Here is a 25946-nt window from a genome sequence, read left to right on the forward strand (position 1 = left end):
CTCCACCCTTCTCCCTGAAGGCCATGATTTGAACAAACTTAAATTTGCACTATGTAAGGAAGCTTTTAATGTAAGTTTCAACTTTTTTGGCCCAGTGGTTCTTGAGAAGTTTTTTTTAAAATGAACCCACCTTATTTTTGCCCTTTCTTGATTATCTCCCCTTTGGAGAGAGCACGGCCCTTCATTTAAATAAATTTGAATCCCCTTTACCTAAGGATGATTTGTGCCAAGTTTGTTTGAAATTGGCCCTGTGGTTCTTGAGAAGATTTTCAAATGATGCCACAAAATATTACTAATTCTTAATTATCTCCATTTCAAAAAGGGCATGGCACTTCATTTGAACAAACTTGAATCCTCTTTACCCAAGCATGTTTTAATGTGGCAAGTTTGGCTGAAATTAGCTTTGTGGTTCTTTAGAAGAAATCGAAAATGTAAAGTTTAAGAACAGACAAACGGAGGCCAGACAAAAAATGATCAGAAAAGCTCACTCGAGCTTTCAGCTCATGTGAGCTAATTAAATATATGTACCATGATTGTATGTTCATCAGATGAAATTGACATGATTACAAAATTACGACAAGTCCTGTCTAGTGACGGGTCTACCATTACGTCAATAAAAGAGAGGACTCGTGAACTGGTGAAAAGATGATGGGTATTGTCTCCCACCTTAAAGTATGTAGAAAAAGATTCAAGATGAAATGGTACTCTGTACAATTCGTTGTGTCTACATGACGTTTTGGTCACTAATGCCTCGTTCACACTGATGCGCATTAAATTTTACTTCCCATTAAATTTGAAGCAAAGTAAAAATAATGTGCATTAAAATAATTTGAATCAAATAGCTTTCACACAGCAGCAATATTTAATGCAAAGTAAACTGATGCACATTAAATTCGTATGCAATTTTACCCAAAATTTTGTTTTTCACTTTTAATGATCAAAATCTACTGTCTAATGTGTTTGAAAGATTTCACATGAAAATTAAGGTGTTACATCATCACAGAATCTCATTTTAGAGAGTTTATTATTTGTTTTGTAAACAAAGATTGCGGTATGTTATTGTTTACCGAATTTTCAAAAGAAATGGATATCGATCTAAGTATTATCATATCCTTCACATTTCAAGCATTTTTGGGGTGAAATGTTTCATCTAAAAGTTGAAATTTGTTACTATGCAAAATTAAGATAAATCAATATTTTACTTGTTTGTTTGTTTACATAAAAAGACTCGAGTCTTTGTTTACATAACACATATTTAAGGCTAAAATATTACTTTTATTCTTGCATTCAGGTCAAAATTTTGGCTGTCAACATTAAATGAGCTATATCTCTAATGTTTAACATCAAAAATGAAAAATATTTTTATCAAAAATCGTGAACCAGTCCCTTTAATAAATATTGTGTGGATATACAGAATACACTATATATAGGACTACATGTTTACAATGTACATGTAACTGATCTACACACAAGGAATTTTATCTTGGTTTTTTTATGTTCCCAAGAAATTTGTCATTTCCTCTTTTGAAGTAAACTAATGCGCAATGAAATCTCTTTGTGAATGCGGTTCAGATTTAATTCACATTAACTTTATTTAATATGTTATATACTGATATAGAGGAAAAATCTTTAGTTTGACCTACTTTTAATGAAATCTTACTAATACAATATGTCCTGAACTATTTAAGATAGATCATTCATATCTTGTATATACATTTCTTATGACAAGACCTTTCACTTCATATGCTCTTATAACCTCTAACCTTGAAAAACAATAGGCATCTTCCTCTCAAGGTGATGAAAAATACTACGTTGCAAGATCCTGGAGCTTACAGGGGACGGACAGATGACAGTATAGTGTACCAGAATATATCCCTTCTTTGACCAGTGTATAAAAATGAAATTCATATCTTGAATATTAAATACTGTGACCGCACAGATATTTTTAATGATCACCCGTTTTCACAGTTGTGTCAGACTGTAAATCACATGATTAATGAAGTAGGCTTCTTGTTTAACAAGGAAGAACATGAAGCTTTTGTATATAAATGAAACTATTTTTCATCAGTCCATGAATCTAATATTCCAATACCCATGGAAGTTGACTAAGGTTTGAACTAGCTGCCCGCTTTACTAGCATGATGTTCCAATCACTTATCTGGTTTACTCAGGCAGAAGTATAAAATTACTTATACACATTTTTAATCCAATATCAGGTCATTGAAATCACAAACCATCATTACCCAATCTTCCTTCCATGAAATTTTACTGACATTCAAGAAACTGCATTGACTGTGAACAAACGGATTGTATTCAGCATCACCTGAGTGTAGGTAAAATTTATCATAATTAAAAATACACAGGTGCAATTTTCCAATACTATTTATTGAAAATAAAAATTCACTAGTCGTCAACTATCACTAATTCGCTATATAAAACTTAAAAGTCACAGTAAAAAGTTTTAAATTTATCAATAAATACACAAATGTATAGTGTAACCAATATTTAAAATCATTCTGATAACAGAATACATGTCGTGCATAAACAAACTTGAAGCATTTCTATTTTAAAATGTCCATCGACTTTAACAGCCACTTGACTATAACTAAAAGCCAATATTGTTTTTCATGACAGAAAATGAATGATTGTTGTATTCTGTCACATTCCTCAGACTTTTATTGAATATCAATTTATGTCCTACATCCCTGAAGTGACTATCATCAATTTCAACCCCATCACACAAAACCTACTCAATGATGCATCGTAGGACCACCTTCCAACAATTCTTTGTTTTGCAACATTTGTTGTTGTAACCATGACCCACCCCCGTTCCCAATTTTTAGATTCTACAATTTAATACTTTTCAAATAATATATCACATGAACACCTTTCTACTTTGATTTTGCACTCTGTGAAGTATCCTAACACCCACCCCTGGGATGACAATTTTTAAAGATATTTCCAATGACCCCCCCCCCCCCCCCCAAAAAAAACAACCCAACAATTTTCACATGGTAAAAAAAAAAATTAAAACAATTTGCACTCAATAAAGACAAGTCACAACATACACTTGGTTGATGAGTAGTGAATGGGACAGATCTCTATGCTCAGAATTGCTAAAGATGTTGTAAAAGTAAGATACCCTTATATTTCAATATTATTAGAATTTGCCACCCCATTCTCCTAGTCCAAAAAGGTCAAAGGCCATTAAATCTCACTATCTAGCCTCCCTCCACAAAAGATACTAATTAACAATTTTGTTTAACTATTGAACACATAGTTTTTAAGGAGTTAAACTTTAACATACACAAGATAGAGGCTTTGATAGAAATACGTGTTGGTCATCTGAGTGACTTTGATTTAGAACCTACAGTCATAAACTTAAAGCCTAAACAGCCACTTATGTGTATTCATGAGATCAAGAAAGATATTACAGTCAACTTGTCATTTCCTGTCTTAATTTCCTTCAAAAATCATCTTGACTGGTGAAATAAAGTAAGTATCCAAGGTTTCCCACAGACTTTTTCCAAAGCTGAGTCTCTGTGAACCTGATTTTGTACCACTGGAATCAGCTTTTGACATCTCCTGTAGTTTAATGTCCTCGGCAATCTCTTCCCTTTCAATGAAATGCCTGTCTTTGACAGGAAAATCTACTCTTTTTTTCTTTTCATGCATTTCTCCCCCTTTCTGACTTCTGTTGAATCTACTCAGAGGAGTGAAAGATGTATACAAATCTAATTTCTTTCCATTTCTGAATTCCTTGTCTGAGCCAACACATGGACTCAGAAAGGAATCTTTGAAGTTTAATTGCTGAGTTACATTACTAGATGGATCAACAAGAGAATTGTCTAAACTTGGTAAGTTTATGAGAGGAGCATCCGTGCCCTTGTACAAGTTAAGACCCCTTTTACGCTTGCATGATTGATCTACTACAGACACATTATCCATAGCTGTGGTGCAGTTTCTATCTGACTTCTTTAATGTGGTGCCCAAGATATCGGCAACTTGACCCTCTTCTTCCTCCAATGTATCTAATGCTTCTTGGTAGGATTTGCCCACTACCATTGTCTGATCTCTTTTTCTGGTGCAAGTTTTCTCAAGAAGACTCTCATTATCTCTCTTTCTTTTTTTGACCGATACTTCTGTGAGTACTCTAAGAGGAATATCCCCTGATGTGTTAAAATGGGTGTCCGGTGACTCTACAAGGACATTTCTAGTTCTATCCAACCAGTCTCGACTTGATTTGGCTTTTGCCCTTCTGTTTTTCCTTCTCGAACACTTTTCCTCATTCTCAGATTCATTGTTTTCATCCTCAGAAGATGAAGAGATCTCATTCTTATCAAAACTCAACACTGACAACCCTTCGTCACAAGAAAAATTTCTTTGCATTCTATGCGGTTTCTTTTCTCTAGATGGGAGTCTTTTCAGAGGCCTCTTTTGTTTTCTTGATACTGAAGAATACCTTGTTTCATTTGCAACTTTGGTGTCTCTTGCATGTTTGTTCTGCTCTTCAGAAGGCTGGTTAGATCCATTCTGGACTCTCTGAGAGGAAGACCTTGTTTCAAGCCGCGAGGAAGATCTTGTTTCACGCTGTGAGGAAGACCTTGTTTCACGCTGTGAGGAAGACCTTGTTTCGCACCTTTCTGTTGTGTTGGATTTTTCTGTCATGATGTTCCCTTCCAATGCACTATTATTTTTATCTTGCTGTTTTGTACAGTAGCTTTTCTTACATGTCAAAATTACTTCAAAGAAAAACGGACACACCTTCATGATTTTCCCATTCTTCTTGAATGTGATTTTCCGAGATATTTTCCATGGCTTTCTGTTAAATTTTACCACAAAACGATCACTGCAAACAGTCTTGAGGATCTGATTTCGCTGAGACAGATATATTAATCCTCTAATAATTTTGTCAATGTCTTCTGCAGCATCTGAAAAATAGAATACTCCAGCTGTTCAGAATTCTTCATTTGCATACTTTTGAAATTGAACACTCTTCTTTAGTATTTGGGGGAGAAAACACATTGGTTATACATGTATTACTAACCTTTATCAATCAGAAGTTGTTTATACATGTATTACTAACCTTTATCAATCAGAAGTTGTTTATACATGTATTACTAACCTTTATCAATCAGAAGTTGTTCTAAATTTGATTCACAACAGCCAGAGTCATGATGATGAAAGAATTTAATTTTGTACAAATGATCCACATGTAAAATCAACTTTGTTTTATTGTCGGCAGTCATGTTCCTAAAAAGAAATACAAAAACAACCTTTAATCTTAAGACAATATACCATATACAGCTTGCATAATTAGCTTTCCAGTTTCATTCAACTTCTTTCAAATATAGTATTTGCCCCCAATAAATTCCCAAACAATCAAATAAAAAAATGAAAAAATGATCGGTTTGCATCTTTGTGTGAATGTGTTGATTTGCAGAAAATCAGTGAATTCCACTATGTTACAATTCCAAATATAACTACCTTGGGCATGTTCCATGGTCACAGTTTGTTGTACAAGGACATCAATAAATACCAAACTGCTAAAATTCTAAGCTGTAAACACTTACTACAGGCCATCTAACATTAGACAGAAAGTGACTTAGAACTAGAGAGTGCTTGCATAAATAAAAGTACAAATTTCAGGTTGTTTGAATATACTGAGCAATCACCCTCCTTAGTTTTGAAAAAGTTGGATAGATTTAAAAACTTGGAAGGGCTTTAAAACAGTACTTTGGTTGAACTATCATTTCCTACTTTAATGTTCAAAATCATTTCGGGAAATGCACAGATTTTTTCTGTATTTATTTTTTTAATTTGAAATATATATATATTATATATATATATAAGAATTGTCAAAACTAGGCTGATCCCTATCAATTTTGATAGGTATATATCACACCATATACAATGGTCCATGCATGGTACATGTGTTTCCATCTAAATCTATCATTAAAATAAATTGTATATATTATATATATAGTATGCGCCAGTGATTTTGATAGTATAGTCTATAAGTCACCGAAATCGCTCCTACATGTACGCAAATTGCATCTAGGCATATAGAAAAAGAAAGTCAATCGTGCGTATATAATGACTCGGTGCAAGTGTAAGATGAGGGTCATTTGTTGATATTTACTATAGTATGGTGCTTTTATAATCAATCACTCTGTGCAAAAAAATACTGAAACCCAACAATATGACAAAGGTTGATACTTTTGGTCAAATATTAACGTCCATGCTAGGAATGTTTAATTTCCTCAAGCATTTTCATGTAAATCTAAGTATGCTTTATATCTCTCTAACTATTTTATACGATTTCAAATCATTTTTACTAACTATACGAAACATTGCTGCGGAAATGGTAACTAATGTAAAAAATATGACACACGTCGGAATGTATGCGAAAAAGAAAAAGGTGCAAAGTCACAACGTGTGCGACATATAAATTCCTTGAAAAATAGCATGGAGACGATCAAGTTAAGCGACACTAGCTACCATGGCAGCAGAAGTGCTGTTGATCTTGTTAACAAAGTAGTAGATCATATTGACGTTAACTAGATCTAACCCCGTGGTTTGAAGGAAGACGAATTGTAGAGCTAGATGTTTTGTCCGAAGCCATGTAGTGTATACTATATGCATGTATATCTAAAAAAGAATATTAAAATTTTAATTTTTTTCATTAACTCAATTTTTGTTCAATAATCATGAAAATTCTAAATATTTCAATAGGTTCAAAGTAAATATAGTTTCTAACTATGTATTCCAAAACAGGCACGAAGTATTAGTCCCCACCCCCCCCCACCCCCCCACCTTTGACAATGAGCTTTTTTTTTTTAATATTTTGTAGTGCAAATAAATTGAGACTGTCCCCTTCCCCATTACTTTTTACAGTAGTTGTAGATGAATAGAATATAAGCTTGAAAGTTATTAATAAAAAATATTTCGCCAACCCTAAGTGAACATATCAATGTATAACTTTGAGGACGCCTACCTCAAAATCAACATTAGCTTCATCCCTTCATACTTCTACAGGAAGTTATTTATATGAATAGCTTTTAATTGCAGTGTTTGCAAAAAAAAAATTATTGACAGGTTTTTGAGCAGTGCTTCATTTAGTATCTGGACTACCCTGTTTTTGAGTACTAATTTCCACCCCAAATACTTAAATTTTCCCAATTTCTTATTATGTGGTTAATGTTATTATTTATTTTATATTCTGCATGTATTCTAAAGATTATTGTAATATATATATATATATATATATATATATATATATATATATATAAATATAAATTCCGTCAAATTATTTTCATGAATTGAAAATCGGAATGTTTTTGTAAAATTCATCAATTTTCGAAAGGGGGGAGATTCAAAGCTTATTACCTCCCTTGTATATACTTAGAAAGTTGCCATGAAATTTAAACACATTGTAAAGGACATCCTGATGGTGCTTCATGAGAAAAAGAAAAAATATTTATTGACTAGTTATTTTTGGTCACATCGTCCCGCATGTCCTTAATTCAGTTATTTCAAATCTTTTATCAACTTAAATTTATAAAAGCATAAAAATCAAATTTCTGACTGAAAACATCCTTGAAGTCTGTACAACACATTGTAAACAAAAATATCTAAAACTACATCCGAATTTTGATTAACAATTGTTAAATGTTTAGGATAATTAAGTTGATGAGCAACAGTTATCCAATCTTCAGAATAGACTGATTCAATGAGGATCAACAGAAAAATGGATTGGCAATCAGGTTATCCATTGTAAAGTCATCATACTTTTCTATGCTTCAATGAACTCAGGGTATTGGACAGTTAAGAACACAAAAGAAATCCTCTTTTCATGAAAAATCTTAAAACGACGTAGAATTATGAACTCATAATTTATTTTTAATTAGAATAGTGTTGTGGTTAGTTAGTATAAACACATTAAAAAATTATGAAAGTTTTTGGCTATACTAGCCACTGCACTTAGGAAATTCAATCTAATTCAGTCTAAACTATTTTCATCAAGCTATTTCAAATAGCTTCATAAAGCTACATAGGCTAGCTAACTCGAGAGATTGTGCTAGACCAGGTATGACCTAATGAAAAGATGTCCGAGATGAACTTTGTATTCCTTGCATGCCATCTAGGCCCAAAATTGGAAATAAATTACTTACTAACTGTACCCACATCATAATCTATATTTACTTGAACACAATTTTTACCATTTTATCAATTCACTTGTTACTTACGAAGCCATTTCTCAATGTTAGGCTATTTCATTTTTCATATATTCAGCGCGTCTCCTCCATAATAACACGGATCCGGAAAAATGATAATTTCCTGATCCGGCAAAAATTGAATATTTGATAACTCGCGTTATTTTTACCACAGTACCAGTACACCTTTCATGAGTAATTTATATGTAAAATAATCATGAAAAGTTTTTTTGTCTGTTGCTGATAGTGTTACAACACAGTACAATTACAGATGTATATGAAATTATCCCATACATTTGATGTGGTTTACTATGGGTACATTTTTTGTATCTCAACTGTATGACAAACGGGATGATTTCAGCTTTTCCATCGTCAACTTCCCATATTTATGTAGCAATATTCCATTATCACCTGCATATGGTGTTTATATATCTCAACTGATTCGATATGCAAGAGCTTGTTCTGCGTATAGTAGGTTTTTAATTCGAGGTAAGCTACTGACAAACAAGTTGATGGTACAGGGGTTTCAACAGTCTCGATTGAAGTCAGCATTTCCCAAATTCTATGGTCGTTATAACGATCTAGTTCGTCAATACAACCTATCATTGGGTGAAATGCTGTCTGACGTGTTTCCTACCGATTGTTAAGCCGATCTTGGCACACTGATTTTGACTGCGGATAGCTCCGTTTACCTGAACAGGATATAGGGCTCACGGCGGGTGTGACCGGTCAACAGGGGATGCTTACTCCTCCTAGGCACCTGATCCCACCTCTGGTGTGTCCAGGGGTCCGTGTTTGCCCAACTATCTATTTTGTATTGCTTACAGGAGTTATGAGATTGATCACTGTTCGTTATCTTCACCTTGCATCTATGAGTATATATGGGTATCGAGATGATACTGAGGTATCTTTTACTAAGGCGTTTTAACCTTCTAGCAAAATAACTCATTTTTACGATTTACTTAATAATTTTTCTTGGATCAATATTGGATTTATATAATAAAAAAATTAAGAATAATTTCGATCCACGGGTAATAGTACTCGTGGCTGTAATTCTCCCCCCCCCCCCCTAACAAATCAATATAGCAGGAAAACTAAAGTTAAATTATACAACAGCAATGTAAAATCAGTACTAATGTATGGAAGTGAATGCTGGAGAGTCACCAAAACAGACATGAGATCATTATCAAGTTTCCACCACAACTGCCTGAGACAAATATGCAGAATAGTTTGGCCAAATACCGTCTTAAATACAACCTCCTGAAATTGACAGATTCCTCCTGCATTATCAAAGAAATGCGACAAAAACGACTCCGATGGCTTGGACACGTCTTGAGAATGGATGGAACAACAATACAAAAAAGGGCTCTACACTACCAGGCAAAAGACCAAGGGGAAGACCAAAATCAACCTGGCGAAAGACGGTCGAAAATGAGCGAAAAACAGAGCTGAGTGGCGAAGTCTTGTATTGACCTTATGCTCCGACTGGAGCGAAGAGGATAGGTAAGGTAAGGTATATAAGAAATCAGAACCCTCTTAAGTTTAATGTTCCATTAGCTGAATCCGCCTCATATATGAATAGCTTTATACCGATTTCCTAACTCGTAGAAAAGATTTATTTCATTTTCTCCACTAGGTTAATAGCACGAATACACCGTCGCAACAAGCAGTTTGCACTGAAACGAGTTTGTGAAAGAGGAAAATATGTAAATGCGGATCAACACTGGGTCACGATTTTGTTTTCTTTCGATCTGTTAAATGTTCCGTCACGTCTGAAAAAGGCATCCTCCAGCCAAAAGTAACACAACACCTAGCTGCGGATCTGTACACCAGAGATTTGATCCGTCCCAATATCCCTCCAGAGAGCTACAGATACACCCCCTCCTACCCACACCCAAAAAAGTCAAGTTAGGCTTATAATCCATAATTTGTATAATGCTTCATGATCAAAATAAAGCTGTTAAACCCCTAAATCAACAGCTGTTTCGCTTTGCTGTCTATGCTAAAGACAAAGGCCTCAGTATGCTGAAAAAAGAATAAATTTCGAGGAGGGGGGGGTTCAGTTTTTCCATTTTCGCATACATGTTTTCACCGCCTTCAGTTTATGGGATTGAGTTTTTCTGAAAAAAAATAACGAACTTTGGAAATAAGAAATAACGCAGTTTTGTGTTTGGGTTTTTTTTCCCCTTGAAATTTTTGTAGAGAGGTAGTCTGGATCATTCCAATGTTTGTGCATGCATACTGCCCATAAAAAAAAGGGGGGGGGGGGTTACACATCGAGACTAGTAGAGAAATACCGGTCGGTGGAAACGCCATACGTCAGAATTAAAAGGACAACTAACGGTACTTATACATATGTCATGTTTTAATTTGTTATGTGTGAAAAGGGGTTAATTACGATGCGATCACCACAAGTCCGGGAATTGACAATATGTGAAAAGAGTTCTTTTTACCGGTTTATAATCAGGGTACGTAACACTTTAGCATCTTGTACTATGAATAGTATTATATCGTTATAACCAGTTTTTGTGAAATTTTTATAATGCTGTTTAAGGAAAATTGCAATTTTCGGACGTTGCTTATGTATGTCTCATGCGATGACCTAATATATTTTATTTGATGATTTATTAGTTTGAACTCTAATTTTTTTTAATACGTTTATTAGATAACAATGCGAGTATGGAGTTGCCTTTTTCTTTTTACCGGTTTATAATCAGGGTACGTAATACTTTAGCATCTTGTACTATGAATTGACATTGCACTCTTTTCTACAATGGGCTGTGAATTCCATGTGATTTTTATTTATTTAATTTTTATAAATATAATAAAATATATTAGGTCATCGCATGAGACTTAACACCCCCCACTCCCCAAAATCATAAATTCCAAGTTTATCCGTCTCTGGTATTTTCAACAATTTCAGTCCGATTTATTATGACAGGTCTGTGTAAGTACTAAAGTAGGAAATATTCTCAGTGGTGTCATTTCCATTTACTTAGCATTTGAAGAAAATGATAACAAGTGATATTTATTAATGTAATTATACTTCTAAATATCTGATGAATTTCATAATATATAAATATCATTGACTCGTCTCGGACGGTGGATCATACTCAGATAGTCCTAGTAACATTGATCATGGGACTGCCGGGTTATTCTCTGGATATATCCATGAAGGTTACGTCTGTCAATTTCTCTAAAGAAAATAGGGACTGGGTAATATTGTAAATTCAATGTCATATTACGTCTGTAGAATCTCGTACATGTATGCAGTGTGACGCAGATTGTTATGTTTACTTTGACTCATTTCAAAATGACTTCACGCTGTAATAGATCTTAGACACTTACAAAATTGAGATGCTAGGTTGGTAATCCTTAGAGTTCTTGGAGTGGATAGCAGATTCATTTATAACTAATTAAAAAAAAACAATTCACTATAAACTGTTAAATTTGGATTGACTGTGTGTGGTACTTTGGCTGATGCTTCAAGATATCACAACTATTTTTGTATAAACTGAATTTCACTAGCACTCAGCTTGTTTCAGAAAGAAAGTATTTAAGAATTTTGTCTATAGTAGCGAGGTCTTTACCATACCACCCTCTAATAAAAAACACATGTTTTTTCGTAGGGAGTAGTATTGTTTAGACCCCTGCTATTATTACATTCATTTATAACTAATTAAAAAAACAATTCACTATAAACTCAGTGAAATTATTACACTACAGACAAAATTACTGATTCCTGTGTTTATATTTTTACAATTGTAATTTTGTTGTTGTTGTATATATTAATATTTAATTGAGTCTCGTTTCATTTAACATATGATATTCAATAACGTAGTATTGATATCTTTATTAGCAGTGGCGGATTTAGAGGGGGGCTGCAAGCCCCCTCTAAAATTTTCAAATTTAAGGTAAATCGTGGTATCTTGTTTCAGAAAATGTACTAAACGATAAAAGAAGCAATGATTTCTTCACTCCCGGAGAAATAAATGACAAAATCCTTTGATTTCTTGAATTACTTTATTGGAAGAACTTAATTTTTTCCAAAAACCCCTTAAAATTTGGGTCACTTTATTAATTTCACCTGGAACACCCCCCCCCCCCCCCCCCCCCCAGGGCTTTGCCCTGGACCCACTGCCTCATAAAGTGGCGCCCCCCGTAACCACAATTCCTGGATTTGCCCCTGACTAGAATCTTAAACATAAGAATTGGAGCATATGTACCATTAAAGTTTAACATTGGTACATGTATATATAGGAAAAATCTTTAAAAATATCTTCTCAAGAACATACTTAATATGATATACAAGCATATTAAGGTAATGCAAATTCATAGAGGATCAAAGATTTACATGGGGGTATATTGGGGAAAATATTTTAAAATCTTCTTTTCAAGAACAAGGCTTTGATCAGTCCAATTAATTAAATATGCAAGCATCCTCAGAAAGTGCAGATTAAAGTTTGTTCAAATCATGGATGGGGGTTGTGGGTGGGGCACAATAGGGGATCAAAGTTTTGTGTGAGAATTTATAGGGACAAATCTTCTCAAGACCAGCATAGCTTTGCATGGTTAGTCATATCAATTATGAATTCTAACCATTCTCAGTTATTGCAGATTTCATTTTATTCAAATCATGGTACTGAGGGTAGGATTGGTCCCTAATAGGGATAAAATTTATGCATGGTAATAATTTTATGTAAAAATCTTCTCGAGACCAGAAACACCATGATTTATCATCATTATTATGCAAGCATCCATGGGTACTGCAGATTCGATTTACTTCAAATCTTGGGAAGGATGGGGCCTCAGTAAGGGATCAAAGTTTTACATTGGAATATTTGTAATGTTTGAAAATTTTCCTATCAAGGACCATTGATCAGATATATATTAATATGCAAGCATTGCAATGTAGTGTAGATTCATGTTTGCCTAGGGTTGTTTTAATTAGGGAATCAAAGTTTTACATGAGAATATATAGGAAATTTGAAGAAGAAAAAATATTTTTCACTGGTAGCAGGGCCACACTATTGACCAACTTGGACTCGAAGTTCAAAAGTCACAACCCCTTGCAGCTGGGGTCATGGGATTAAAGAGGGAAAAGATCTTTAAAAACCTTCCTCTGAAGTTGACTCAGGTGAGCATTGTGGCTCATGGGCCTCTTGTTTAACAATGCTCACACATGTGAGTGGTGCAAACTGCAGCTGTCATTTGGGTCAATGTTTTGCCAATTATTATCAGTCATTGCCAATCCAGCTGGTCCTGCTGGCATGACCAACACTTTTCCACAGCTCTGTGAACACAGATTGCAATCAAGTGCCACAAATTTGACTAATTCATCATTCCCCTCTCTATTTCTCTCTATAAAATAATTAGGGCGAAAGCGGTTGCTCCTGCTCCAACGACCTTTCTTATATTGGTGTGCCAGGCCTTGGTAGCACATTATCGAACTTTTCAAGAAAAATTTTAAAACTTACTTCTTCAGACTTGCTTATCACGATTTTATGTAAGCCATTTCCAGTGACAGTATTAATATTCTTTTTTATGAAACCTTTTTGTATGTATTTTCTGTAGTTTAATCATGATTTTGTGTAAGCCAGTGCTAGAATTCATATTATTTTAATAAAATGACTATTTTTTTTTTTACACTGTTTTAGATATGTTCAATTTTTAATTGTAGTTTATTGTTGTTTTAATGTAAAGCGCTCAGAGTAATTTTTTTTATTATATAATGCGCTATATAAATACTGTAAATAATAATAATAATGATAATATTTGAGAACTCATACGCAGCTCAGTTAAGGTTATTTGAGAATCATACGCAGCTCAGTTAAGGCTATTTGAGAAAAATCAGAGTGCTATTATATATGTACCTCTGTGCACTTTGCACCATATGACGTCATAATGAAAAAATACGTCACAACGTACAGGCTATTATAGTTGTATCGTGGAGAAAGTGTCATAATCAATCTAATTAGAATCAGATTTCTTAGATCCGCGCCGTATACTTTGCGTAAGAAGATCTGACATAACCCGATTAGGGGTCATATTCATGTGAACTTTATGTTGACCAATCAGCGCATCGCCTATGAAGTCGTCGGTATTCACAATTCAAGGAAAATGGCTGTGATTGTTTGGTTTGGAAAAAAAAATATAGCAGCTAGAGGTGACGTCACAATGCACCATTTACGTCGACTGGCATTGTATTCCTTACATTTGTTAAGTAAACCATCTTGAAAACTATTCAAATCATACCCATCCCTATTCATACATAAATTGCAATTCACAATTAATTTAATTTGGGTGTATTTTATATCGTACATTTTGTTGTTTGTATGAATGGAATAGATTTGGCATTATTGCGGAAGTTTAGAATTCCTTATGTGAGAACAACAATTCTAAAGTGTGCAATAAACTTCATGGGAAAGCGATTACTGCAACTTGTTTACGAATTGCCGGGAACCGCCTGAATAGCCATCATTGTCTGTACATGACGCAATCTTACTGGCTGATAGTTCTCATGAATATTCCAAGCAAAAGGTCATGTGGACATGTCCCCCAATGGGATTATGTCAGATCCTATTATAGCGATTGTGAGCGTATCCTTGGATCTGATTTTAATTAGATTGGTGTTATAATATTTTGTTATTTTCTACCGATCAATGTTATCAAGATAACCTGTATAAGTGGAACAATTTTCTTGTTAAATGCATGCCAAAATAATGATACATGTATATTAGTCCTTTTAATTTATGATATCATATCACTCTCCAGTTTTAATATATAGTCAGCATGAAGGTGATATTCATATTATATTTTGACCTTGAAATCGCCCCAAATCTGAATGATGCGTTTAAATATTCACTTATGTGCATAAATAATCTCATTGTACATTTACAGTGGCAAAGTTCAGATGCATTTGCTATAACCAGCAATATGAATTTATCCGAGATATATTCTACGTATATTCATGCATTTGAAAGGTGCTGGGAGCAACTTTTGTCTTGTATATTAACGGTATGGTATCTATAGGAATGTGGATAACCCCGGTAATCGGCTGATGACTGTTGATATGTTGTTAGATTATAACATGTTTAGTTTGAGTATTCATTTGCTCCCAACACTTTTCATGTAAAGGATTTTTATTTCTGAGTATATCAATAAAAATTCATCTGGTAACCCGCATGCAACTAAAGTTTTGTTTACAAGTAGGGCGTCTTTATGCTTTCCAAAAATAAAGTGTTACGTGATATTCAACTGGAGTCATGGGAAATTACCATTAGGGGGATTTACGGTAGCTCAGTCACAGTCACCATATGGGTAGTATCGTTTTGGTGTTTAACCGTAACATTTGTAATGATACTTGTGAATTGGAGGTGTAATTTCACCCCATAATTATTTTGCATTTTACTATGGGGGCCCTATATCTAGTTGAGCACTGTAAGTACTTGTACATGTATCATTGGCATAAAAAGTAATGAGGGCTAACAAAACTTTGAAAACATTGGACTAGTGTGTAAATTCAAATTAAAGCCGTGTTCTAGTGGTAACTCTAAACTCTCCTATTGCATTTAGAACATTTCAGTGATCTCAAAGTAATTTAGGACAGGGACTGGGGCCATTATTAAAAAAAAGGAGACATTTTGATTGGGATTGGTTAAAAGTAATTAAACTTTATAGGAGCCCTATATTTGAGTATATTTTTCAAAATTTAAAATGCCTCTATCCAGAAGTACAATATTATAGTAAAAATTTGATCATAACTATATTTCTAGACATCAGTCTTGAACTTTGTGTTATCCCCTTTTCTGTGATGATTTTACTTCATATATCTATCATAATATTATGATCTCCATGAAAATTAAGCAAAACATGGCATGCTTACAAACTACAGAACCGTGGGATGAAAACAAGTCGTGCAATAAATAGTTTTAATTTTTCTGTAAAGGTTTAACATGAAATTCTATGTCTTCAGTGTATTGCCCCAACCTCAACTCCCTCACACACACTTCATTAAGATTGAAAATTGTAATGCAGTCATATTGAGTTTTATTTCTTATTTTTTAGTAGTAACATTTAATCTGACCGAGTGATGAATGAGTGAAGCACAACACTATGACCTCGGCAATGAGTTACTCCAGTGAAGCAAAGCAACTGGTGGTGGATGAAGCAGCAGCCACCGGAATACTCCAGCATCTGAACAAAGATGATTTACAGAGTCTGCTGGATGACAATGCCAAGTTAGACAGCTTAATACAGGATTTACAGCAGGCAAGTCTTTGTTTTTATTAGACAGCTTAATACAGGATTTACAGCAGGCAAGTCCTTGTTTTTAGTAGACAGCTTAATACAGGATTTACAGCAGGCAAGTCTTTGTTTTTATTAGACAGCTTAATACAGGATTTACAGCAGGCAAGTCTTTGTTTTTATTAGACAGCTTAATACAGGATTTACAGCAGGCAAGTCTTTGTTTTTATTAGACAGCTTAATACAGGATTTACAGCAGGCAAGTCTTTGTTTTTATTAGACAGCTTAATACAGGATTTACAGCAGGCAAGTCTTTGTTTTTATTAGACAGCTTAATACAGGATTTACAGCAGGCAAGTCTTTGTTTTTATTAGACAGCTTAATACAGGATTTACAGCAGGCAAGTCTTTGTTTTTAACTTTCTTTTTACACTGTATAAAATTCTGATTTTCTAGCAAAATGTTGTAGCAACAAAGAAAAAAAGCAGGGATTTCTTGATGCTTACCCATGCGATTAATATGTATACTAGTTGATTTTGATATGTTTAAATCTTGTCACTAGTTATTAAATGCAGCAATGCAGACTTCAGGTATCACACACATTAAAAAATGTAGGTATCAAGGGTTAAAAAAATCAAGTAACTACACTCTGTATGTATTTGTGTTTTGTTGGAGCTAAGAGAGGATTCTAATTTATGATATTTAAAATAATGTTTCAAATAACATGTAATAGATTGTCAATTAAGTAAGTTAGCTCCTCGGCTTTTGAGCACAATTATGCAGAATGCTATAGCTTCAATACTGGTCCTATTGGTCCAACATATTATACATCTATCCAGCTGAAAAAAATTGTGTGCATTCAAATTTATAAAGGGTTTGGCAGGGACTACATTTTGTGATATAAGGATTGTTTTAAAAAGGTAGTACTCTACATCATCATAATGGCTGATTTCCTTTAAAAACATGGATGAAAAAATCGATATCAGCAATATATGACTTTTCCTTTTCCATTTAAATACCTAGCCGAGTAGCTCAGTAGGTTAGAATACCAACTGCTGAACTGTAGGTCGCAGGTTCGAGTCCAGGAGGGGTTTTAAATTTTTTTCAGATTACCTTCTACTATAACTGTATTTTTTGACAAAATAAAGTAAATTTGAAAATTTTCAACTTCAAAATATTGTACATATCCTCCACTATTCATCTACATCAAATTTCTCTGGTGTAGCATACCTCCTTAAAGGAAGTGATTCACGATTTTCCACAAAATTTTGTTGTTCACTTTTAACTATCAATATCTACTGTCTAATGTGTTTAAAAGATTCCACATAAGAATTAAGGTTATACATTATCATAGAAGCTCATTTTAGAGAGTTTATTATTTGTTTTGTGAACAAAGATTGCGGTATGTTATTGTTTATGAAATTTTCAAAAGAAATGGATATTGATCTAAGTTTATTATATCTTTCACATTTCAAGCATTCTTAGGGTAAAATGTCAGTGACATCTAAAAGTTAAATTTTGTGACTATACAAAATTAAGATGCTTTATACACTGTATTACAAAATTAATATTTTACTGGTTTGTTTGTATACATTAAAAGACTCGAGTCTTTGTTTACATAACACAGATTTAAGGCTAAAATGTTGCTTTCATTCTTGCATTCAGAAGGTCAAAATTTTGGCTGCCAACATTAAATGAGTTATATTTTCAATGTTTAACATAAAAAATGAAAAATATTTTTTTCAAAAATCGTGAACCAGTCCCTTTAATCAAAAAGTTCTAAATTTGCATGATTTTAGGTTTCTGCTTTATCCAATATATTGCCAATTTTTATACCCCTATGATTGTATTTCAGTTTTATTATTCATAATACAAGTAGTTGAGACTTGAAACTAATTCAAATGTTGTAATTCATTAATTTGGTTGATATATTTTCCAAGCAGAACATAGATTCTTCGAATTCTGTATATCATAAATTTTCCTGTATATCAAATGCAAAAAGGTAATTTATTTCCAAATCTACTATTATTAAACTTTTTTATGCCTGTGTTGTTAGAAGACATGATAATGTATCTATTTGGTGTAGTAATTGATCGATTTGTGTTGACACCAACAGACAAATCAAGTTTAAATGAATAAATTTCATTAAGGTAATTTTAAGTGCAAAAAGTTCAAGTTTAAAACACTCAGCTCAATAACAAGCACTATAACCCCAGTTCCTAATTCCCCTTCAATGTAGAAATAAAAAATACACTTCTCTAAAAATTGACAATACCACAAAACTAAGGTGCGAATCTCTTTAAATTAAAAAAAATTTCAAATGATTCAAACTTTGAAACCTTGTCATTTCTATCTCTTAGCCAGTCAATCTATCCAGTTGTCTGTATAATTTAAAGTAGAAACATTAGCCCAAACCTTAAAATTACAATTTAATCAACCTATATTGAAATCAGTTATTTTGAAATATCGCTTATTTTAAAATGAAATAATTCCCCAACAACTTTTTTTTTTATCTTTGTGTCAAAATGTTGATTAAGGTAGTACTCTACATCGTCATAATGGCTGACTTCCTTTAAAAACATGGATGACAAAATCGATATCAGCATTATTTGACTTTTCCTTTTCCGTTTAAATACCTAGCCGAGTAGCTCAGTAGGTATGAATACCGACTGCTGAACTGTAGGTCGCAGGTTCAAGTCCAGCAGGGGTTTTAAATTTTTTTCAGATTATCTTCTACTAAAACTGTATTTTTTGACAAAATAAAGTAAATCTTCAAATTTTCAAATTCAAAATATCTTTGTACATATCCTACACTTTTCATCTACATCAAATTTCTCTGGTGTAGCATACCTCCTTAATTAGAAATCGCATACATTGAAATATTGCTTAATTTGACGTAAACTAACAGTTCGCTGAGATAATAATGAGTTGTTTACATAATGGTGATATTGAAGTCCTGTACATTGGTAGTCATCATGTTCGATGAATCCATAATCATGCAGGTAGATAGGTGTCCCAAGACCATTACCTACACCGGAGATGTTCATTGCATGTTTTTATAATAACTGAATTCTGGAGGGGCGTCGTTCATTGATCACTGTCTGATTTTGACTTAAACATGGCAGCAGAAAAATGAGCCGTGATCATGAAAGTACCACAATATTCTGAATTCCCATTCTAATCATTGCCTTGGCTCAACATACTTGTATATATACATGTAAATTGAACTTTAGTTATTATCACTTCATTTATGGACAGTATTTTCAAAACATAATATACTGGTCACAGTAGCTCAGTGGTAGAGCGTTTGCTTCGTAACTGGGAGGTCATGAGTTCGAGCACCGCTCGTGCCATGGCCGCATCAAACCTAGTAATTGCTCCTTTGCTCAGCATTTAGAAGTGAGAATCACAGGTCTTTCAGATCACAGGCACTTATATCGCTTGGGGCCTAATTACTATATATAAGAGTACTCTTATATTTAGTAATTAGGCCCCAAGCGATATAAGTGCCTGTGTTTCGGATATGACCTTAAAAACGGAGGTCCCGTGTTGCGGTAGGCGTTGGCAGGATGAAGAACCCTTACTGCTACCGTCCTGAGCACTAAGCATAGGTCTAAATTTGTAGTACTTCACCTACAGCTGGTGACGTCTCAATATGAGTGAAAACTTCTCAACAGGACGTGAAACAAACAAGCAATCAATCAAAACATAATAAAACTGTAAAACATTATAAAACTGCAACTAACTAATTCTGGTTTGCATAGGTTTATTAGATTGGGATTGAAATTAACAAATTATGTTTTAAAATGGACAAAAGTGATCAATTTTGTTTATTTTGAAGTTTGGATATATTGAAATCCCTGGATTTCAATTTATCTGGAGTAGACTGTATTTTGATTTCCTATTGATAGTACTTGCAGCGTATGCCTGAAATGAAATGATGCCTGAAGTGATGGGCAAATTTATTTGTGTTGTACTAAATAAAATGGAAATTATTACATGTAATTCTATTGTGTTGTGATATATTACACTTAGTTTTCATTTGTTATTTTAGGTGAAAAATATTCAGACAGACAGAGAAATGATGTTAGCCAAAAACAAAAGCATGGCAGAGATGAATTTGTCATTCCAAAATCGGCTGGAAAACACAAAGAGTGAAGTAGCGAGGGCATACGAGGATGCAAATAAGATGAAAATCAATCTGGCACAGGATAAATCTAGAATAGGTATAGAAATCAATCTGGCACAGGATAAATCTAGAATAGGTGTAGAAATCAATCTGACACAGGATAAATCTAGAATAGGTATAGAAATCAATCTGACACAGGATAAATCTAGAATAGGTATAGAAATCAATCTGGCACAGGATAAATCTAGAATAGGTATAGAAATCAATCTGACACAGGATAAATCTAGAATAGGTATAGAAATCAATCTGACACAGGATAAATCTAGAATAGGTGTAGAAATCAATCTGACACAGGATAAATCTAGAATAGGTATAGAAATCAATCTGACACAGGATAAATCTAGAATAGGTATAGAAATCAATCTGACACAGGATAAATCTAGAATAGGTATAGAAATCAATCTGACACAGGATAAATCTAGAATAGGTGTAGAAATCAATCTGACACAGGATAAATCTAGAATAGGTGTAGAAATCAATCTGACACAGGATAAATCTAGAATAGGTGTAGAAATCAATCTGACACAGGATAAATCTAGAATAGGTGTAGAAATCAATCTGACACAGGATAAATCTAGAATAGGTATAGAAATCAATCTGACACAGGATAAATCTAGAATAGGTGTAGAAATGTTGATCAGTGTAATATATGTATTACTCAAACTTAAGAATAACCAGGTTTAATATAATTTAGTCTCCTGGACCCACTTGCACAAAGGTCAATTAACTTTAACTGAATGTTAACTTGCCATGAACTTGGACATTCATATAGTGTTAACTTGAAGTTAACTGTCAGTTAAACTTAACTAACCTTCATGCAACTGCCCCCTGGAATTGTAATCTGAAAGTCGTTTTTAAATGGAAAAATACCTACAGTATATCCATAGTTTTAAAAACAAGATATTTGGTACAGATAGTATGAATAACACAACATGTTTGAAATCCATGTGTGGTACATTGTATATGTATCTGTGATTTAGTCAGGTGTGTATGAACACAGTAGGAGATAAGAAACGTGAAATATTTCCCGACATATAATTAATGATGGTACTCTGTCCTTGTATTGACTGTGTATTTACTCTCTGTTACAGACTCTCATCTCAGTCGACTTTTGCCTAACACTGCTCTAGCCTGACTGTGTATTTACTCTCTGTTACAGACTCTCGTGTCAGTCGACTTTTGCCTGACACTGTGTAGCCTTGTATTGACTGTGTATTTACTCTCTGTTACAGACTCTCATCTCAGTCGACTTTTGCCTGACACTGTGTAGCCTTGTATTGACTGTATTTACTCTATGTTACAGACTCTCGTGTCAGTCGACTTTTGCCTGACACTGCTCTAGCCTGACTGTGTATTTACTCTATGTTACAGACTCTCGTGTCAGTCGACTTTTGCCTGACACTGCTCTAGCCTGACTGTGTATTTACTCTCTGTTACAGACTCTCGTGTCAGTTGACTTTTGCCTAACACTGCTCTAGCCTGACTGTGTATTTACTCTCTGTTACAGACTCTCATGCCAGTCGACTTTTGCCAGACACTGCTCTAGCCTTGTTGCAGACAGCTGCTGCCTCTTCAGAAGAGAGTGCTGAGGTATACTTAGAACACATTGTACAGATGTACACTTCAGTGAAATTTTACCTTGGGTCATGTAGAAGAGATTGGTTGTTAAGTGAACTGTGGATTTAATGTCTGATTCATAATTCGCCCCAGGAAAGTTTTCAACAAAGGAAATCTGCCACGGCAGAGAGTGAAAACACTTGTTTTACAGTAAATGGCATAGGAAATGATTCACCAAGATTTTTGAGAAATAATAAGTCAAAAGTACTGCCTAATTATTGCATGTTCTTTGCATACAAAATAAAGCAAAACAATATTTCAGTCAAGGTTCTTGGTGAGAAGCTGTTTGAAACAATTACTTGTCATAATCTAGGCCTATAAGAAATTTGTAGATCACTTGACAAAATCTGGTAAAATAAAAAAAAATAGGTTTCATATTTAGAGCAATGGGGCTTTCTCTTTAAAAAGTGATTGGCAATGATTTGTAATTAAAAAAAAAAGACATTTGTTTCAAGTTGAATAATTTGAACTTTTAGTATATAGATTTGCAATTAGATTTTTCAATATTTCATTTATCTAAAATATGAAAACTACTATTATATGTGGAATACTTTTAAGGCAGATAATGCGGTATCATGGTAGCAGGGTCAAAGATGAAATTGTTAAAGAAAAAAAAATATGCATGCATTTTGAAAATACTGTAAATTTGCATTAATATTAGGTATACTTTTATTTGAATATTTGTTACAAAAATTGAATTATGTTAAAGCCAACATTTTAATTGAGTGCAGTGTTGTAATCTTACTAAACAAATGTGAATTTGATCAGCACTGGTTTAAATATTTACTATTCACACATATATGTCTTTGTATATTTCAGCAATTTGCAGAGCAGTTTTGTGATAATAAGATAAATGTAGAGTCCTTCTTGGAAAATTATTTGCCTGTAAGAACAGTTGCTCACCTAAGACAAGTAAAAGTAAAGAAACTGTCAGAACTAATGAATTCAGGGCTTTCGCAGAGGACAGGGCTTTCACAGAGGACAGCTGTACCAAATAGCCCCTCAACAAACAGTTTCTCCAACGTGAGCAATTTGCCCTATCCCAGTGGTAATTTTGCTATGCCACAACCAGCAATGTATCCAAGATAATGATTGTGAATTGTAAAACCAAAGGGCATACAATAAAACTTTTCTACACCCATTCATTCACAATGTTTGCTGTAAATTAATGGATATTTTGCCATATGAAGTGCTGACACTGAACAATGCAAAATTAAATGTTTTATATTCTGTTGTGGTCTGATGTAGTTGAGCTTTCATAGAATAGTGATCTGCCAAATTAGGAAAACATGCTTATAAACAGGATTATATTGCAATATTTATAATGACTGATTTAAAAAGTGTGGGAGAGGTATAACCATTTATATGAATTGTCAGGTGTCTGTCCAACTTTGTGACCAGGCAATAACCCGGGTAATTCTGTAATGGAGAAACTCATGCTTAACATGAAGGTTGCACATGACCTGAAGGTATGTCATGGCTGGTATTCAAAGGCTGCATTTATGATGATAGTGGCTCAACAAGCTGCTTTCACAAAGATGTTGGCTCAGCAAACTGCTGTCTTGGATATTATACATACTTGTATAGATCTTTATTGAACAAAACACTTGATTAGCCTTTACCCTTCTGGTTATAGATAAATCTCCCTTACAAGGAAGTTATAGATAAATATCTCCCTTATAAGGAAGTTATAGATAAATATCTTCCTTACAAGGAAGTTATAGATAAATATCTCCCTTACAAGGAAGTTATAGATAAATATCTTCCTTACAAGGAAGTTATAGATAAATATCTCCCTTATAAGGAAGTTATAGATAAATATCTCCCTTACAAGGAAGTTATAGATAAATATCTCCCTTACAAGGAAGTTATAGATAAATATCTCCCTTACAAGGAAGTTATAATTAAATGTGAATTCAGGCTGCAGATATGTTTATGAATATATTCAAATACATTTGAATTTCGGTACCTCGAATACCATATTTCGAAGTGAGTTGGAAGTCCTACTACATATTCTACATGTATTTTAACCCCAATATATCAAACCCTTAGATATCTCGAAGTTTTTCCCGGCCCCATTGAGTTAGAGATAATGCGGTTTGAATGTAATTGAAACACATGAAGAAAACGGTTCCGAATTATGTAGAAATGTGATGAAGTGAAAGTGTAACCAAGGTTGCCATCGTGCATAACAATTACTGGTTTGCTTTCCTTGTGAAGGGGCTAGGCTAGATTATCATTCAACTTTGTAGCACTATACCTGACCTTGAGGAACCACTTCGATCTTCATGCGGCGTTAGTAATGAGAATTTTTCAAGGTCAGATATGTCCAAGTTTGAACATGACTTGTGGGGAAATAAATCTTGTTAGGACAGCTCTTTTGAAAGTACTGGTACTCTTAATTAACAAATTAATCAAGTACATAACTAACTAAAGTACTGGTAAAATACTGTTATTTACACGACATAATTCTTGGTGATAACCGTTTTGTTTTATTTTTATTACAAATTATATACACTTATTTCTCCAATTTATACAAAGCTACATTTTTGTGATGTCTTAAAATAAATATTGTACAAGTTTGATTGAAGTCTTGTGTAGTTTTTAGCTCTTGAGCTTTCAGCTCAGGTGAGCTATTCTGATTACCCGTTGTCCGTCTGTCAACTTTCACATTTTTGACTTCTCCAGAAACACTGGGTCATTTTCAATCAAACTTGGCACAAAGCATGCTTGGGGCAAGGGGATTCAAGTTTGTTCAATTGAAGGGCCAAGCCTTTCTCCAAGGGGAGATAATAATGAAATAGCAAAAATACACTGAAAAGTTTTAAAAATCTTCTTCTCCAGAACCACTCGCCCAATTTCAATAAAACTTGGTACAAAGCATCGTTAGGTAAAGGGAATTCAATTTTTTTTTTCAAATGAAAGGCCACGCCCTTCTCCAAGGGGAGATAATGGCAAAATAGTGAAAATACATTGACAACTTTTAAAAATCTTCTCCAGAACCACTGGGCCAATTTCAACTAATCTTGATACAAAGCATCCTTGGGTGAAAGGAATTCAACTTTGTTCAAATAAAGGGTCAAACACCCTTCAAAGGGGAGATGATCACAAAAATGCAAAAAAAATAGGGTAGGGTCATTTAAAAATCTTCTTAAAAACCGCTGGAACAGAAGAGTTGAAATTTACATAAAAGCTTTCTGACATAGTGCAGATTCCAGTTTGTTAAAACCATGTCATGAACCCCCCCCCCCCCCCCCCCCCCCCCCCCCCCCCCCACAAAAAACCCATTGGGCCAAAGAATTTCACATTTACAAGAAAGCTTCCTGACATAGTGCAGATTCAAGTTTGTAAAATTCATGGCCCCAGGGGGTAGGTTGGGTCCACAATAGGGATCAAAGTTTTACATGTGAATATATAAGGAAAATCTTTAAATATGGGCCAATTAAGGTATCTCAGGTGAGTGATGTGGCCCACAGGCCTCTTGTTTTTCCTGATCTGTCATTTTAGCATTCATAACAATACCAGATACATTTGAAATTAAGGTTTATTTTATATAATTATTAAAGGAACACTTCTTGAAATTCCTGTAAAAAATGTTAGCTTAGCAAGCAACATTATAATGTTTATTACAAATGCATTATTTGTGTATGGCATTTACACATACGGAGTTCAACAATT

At 33.9% G+C, this 25946-nt stretch overlaps 2 protein-coding genes across 5 annotated transcripts; one reads left to right on the forward strand and one right to left on the reverse strand.

Annotated features, from left to right (window-relative positions):
- Positions 1–2366: 2366 nt before the first annotated feature.
- Positions 2367–8334, reverse strand: LOC125664800 (uncharacterized). The gene is made up of 3 exons (XM_048897608.2): positions 8250–8334; positions 5126–5253; positions 2367–4931 (listed from the first exon to the last, which is right to left on the reverse strand). The coding sequence occupies exons 1-3, from the start codon at positions 8255–8257 to the stop codon at positions 3457–3459; spliced, it is 1611 nt and encodes a 536-aa protein (XP_048753565.2). The 5' UTR covers positions 8258–8334; the 3' UTR covers positions 2367–3456.
- Positions 8335–11105: 2771 nt separating this feature from the next.
- Positions 11106–24853, forward strand: LOC125674456 (vacuolar protein sorting-associated protein 37B-like). 4 transcript variants are annotated; one of them, XM_056165930.1, is made up of 5 exons: positions 11106–11163; positions 16284–16487; positions 20517–20688; positions 22159–22241; positions 23088–24853. In XM_056165930.1, exons 2-5 carry the CDS (start codon positions 16332–16334, stop codon positions 23355–23357), a joined length of 681 nt encoding a protein of 226 aa, XP_056021905.1. In that variant the 5' UTR covers positions 11106–11163; positions 16284–16331; the 3' UTR covers positions 23358–24853. The 4 variants fall into 4 exon arrangements, with proteins under 4 accessions (XP_056021905.1, XP_056021906.1, XP_048767604.2 ...); XM_056165931.1 differs by having other exon boundaries at positions 11132–11252; XM_048911647.2 differs by having other exon boundaries at positions 11151–11432.
- The last annotated feature ends 1093 nt before the right edge of the window (positions 24854–25946 follow it).

This window comes from Ostrea edulis, chromosome 1, assembly GCF_947568905.1.
Source record: "Ostrea edulis chromosome 1, xbOstEdul1.1, whole genome shotgun sequence".
NCBI lineage: Eukaryota > Metazoa > Mollusca > Bivalvia > Ostreida > Ostreidae > Ostrea > Ostrea edulis.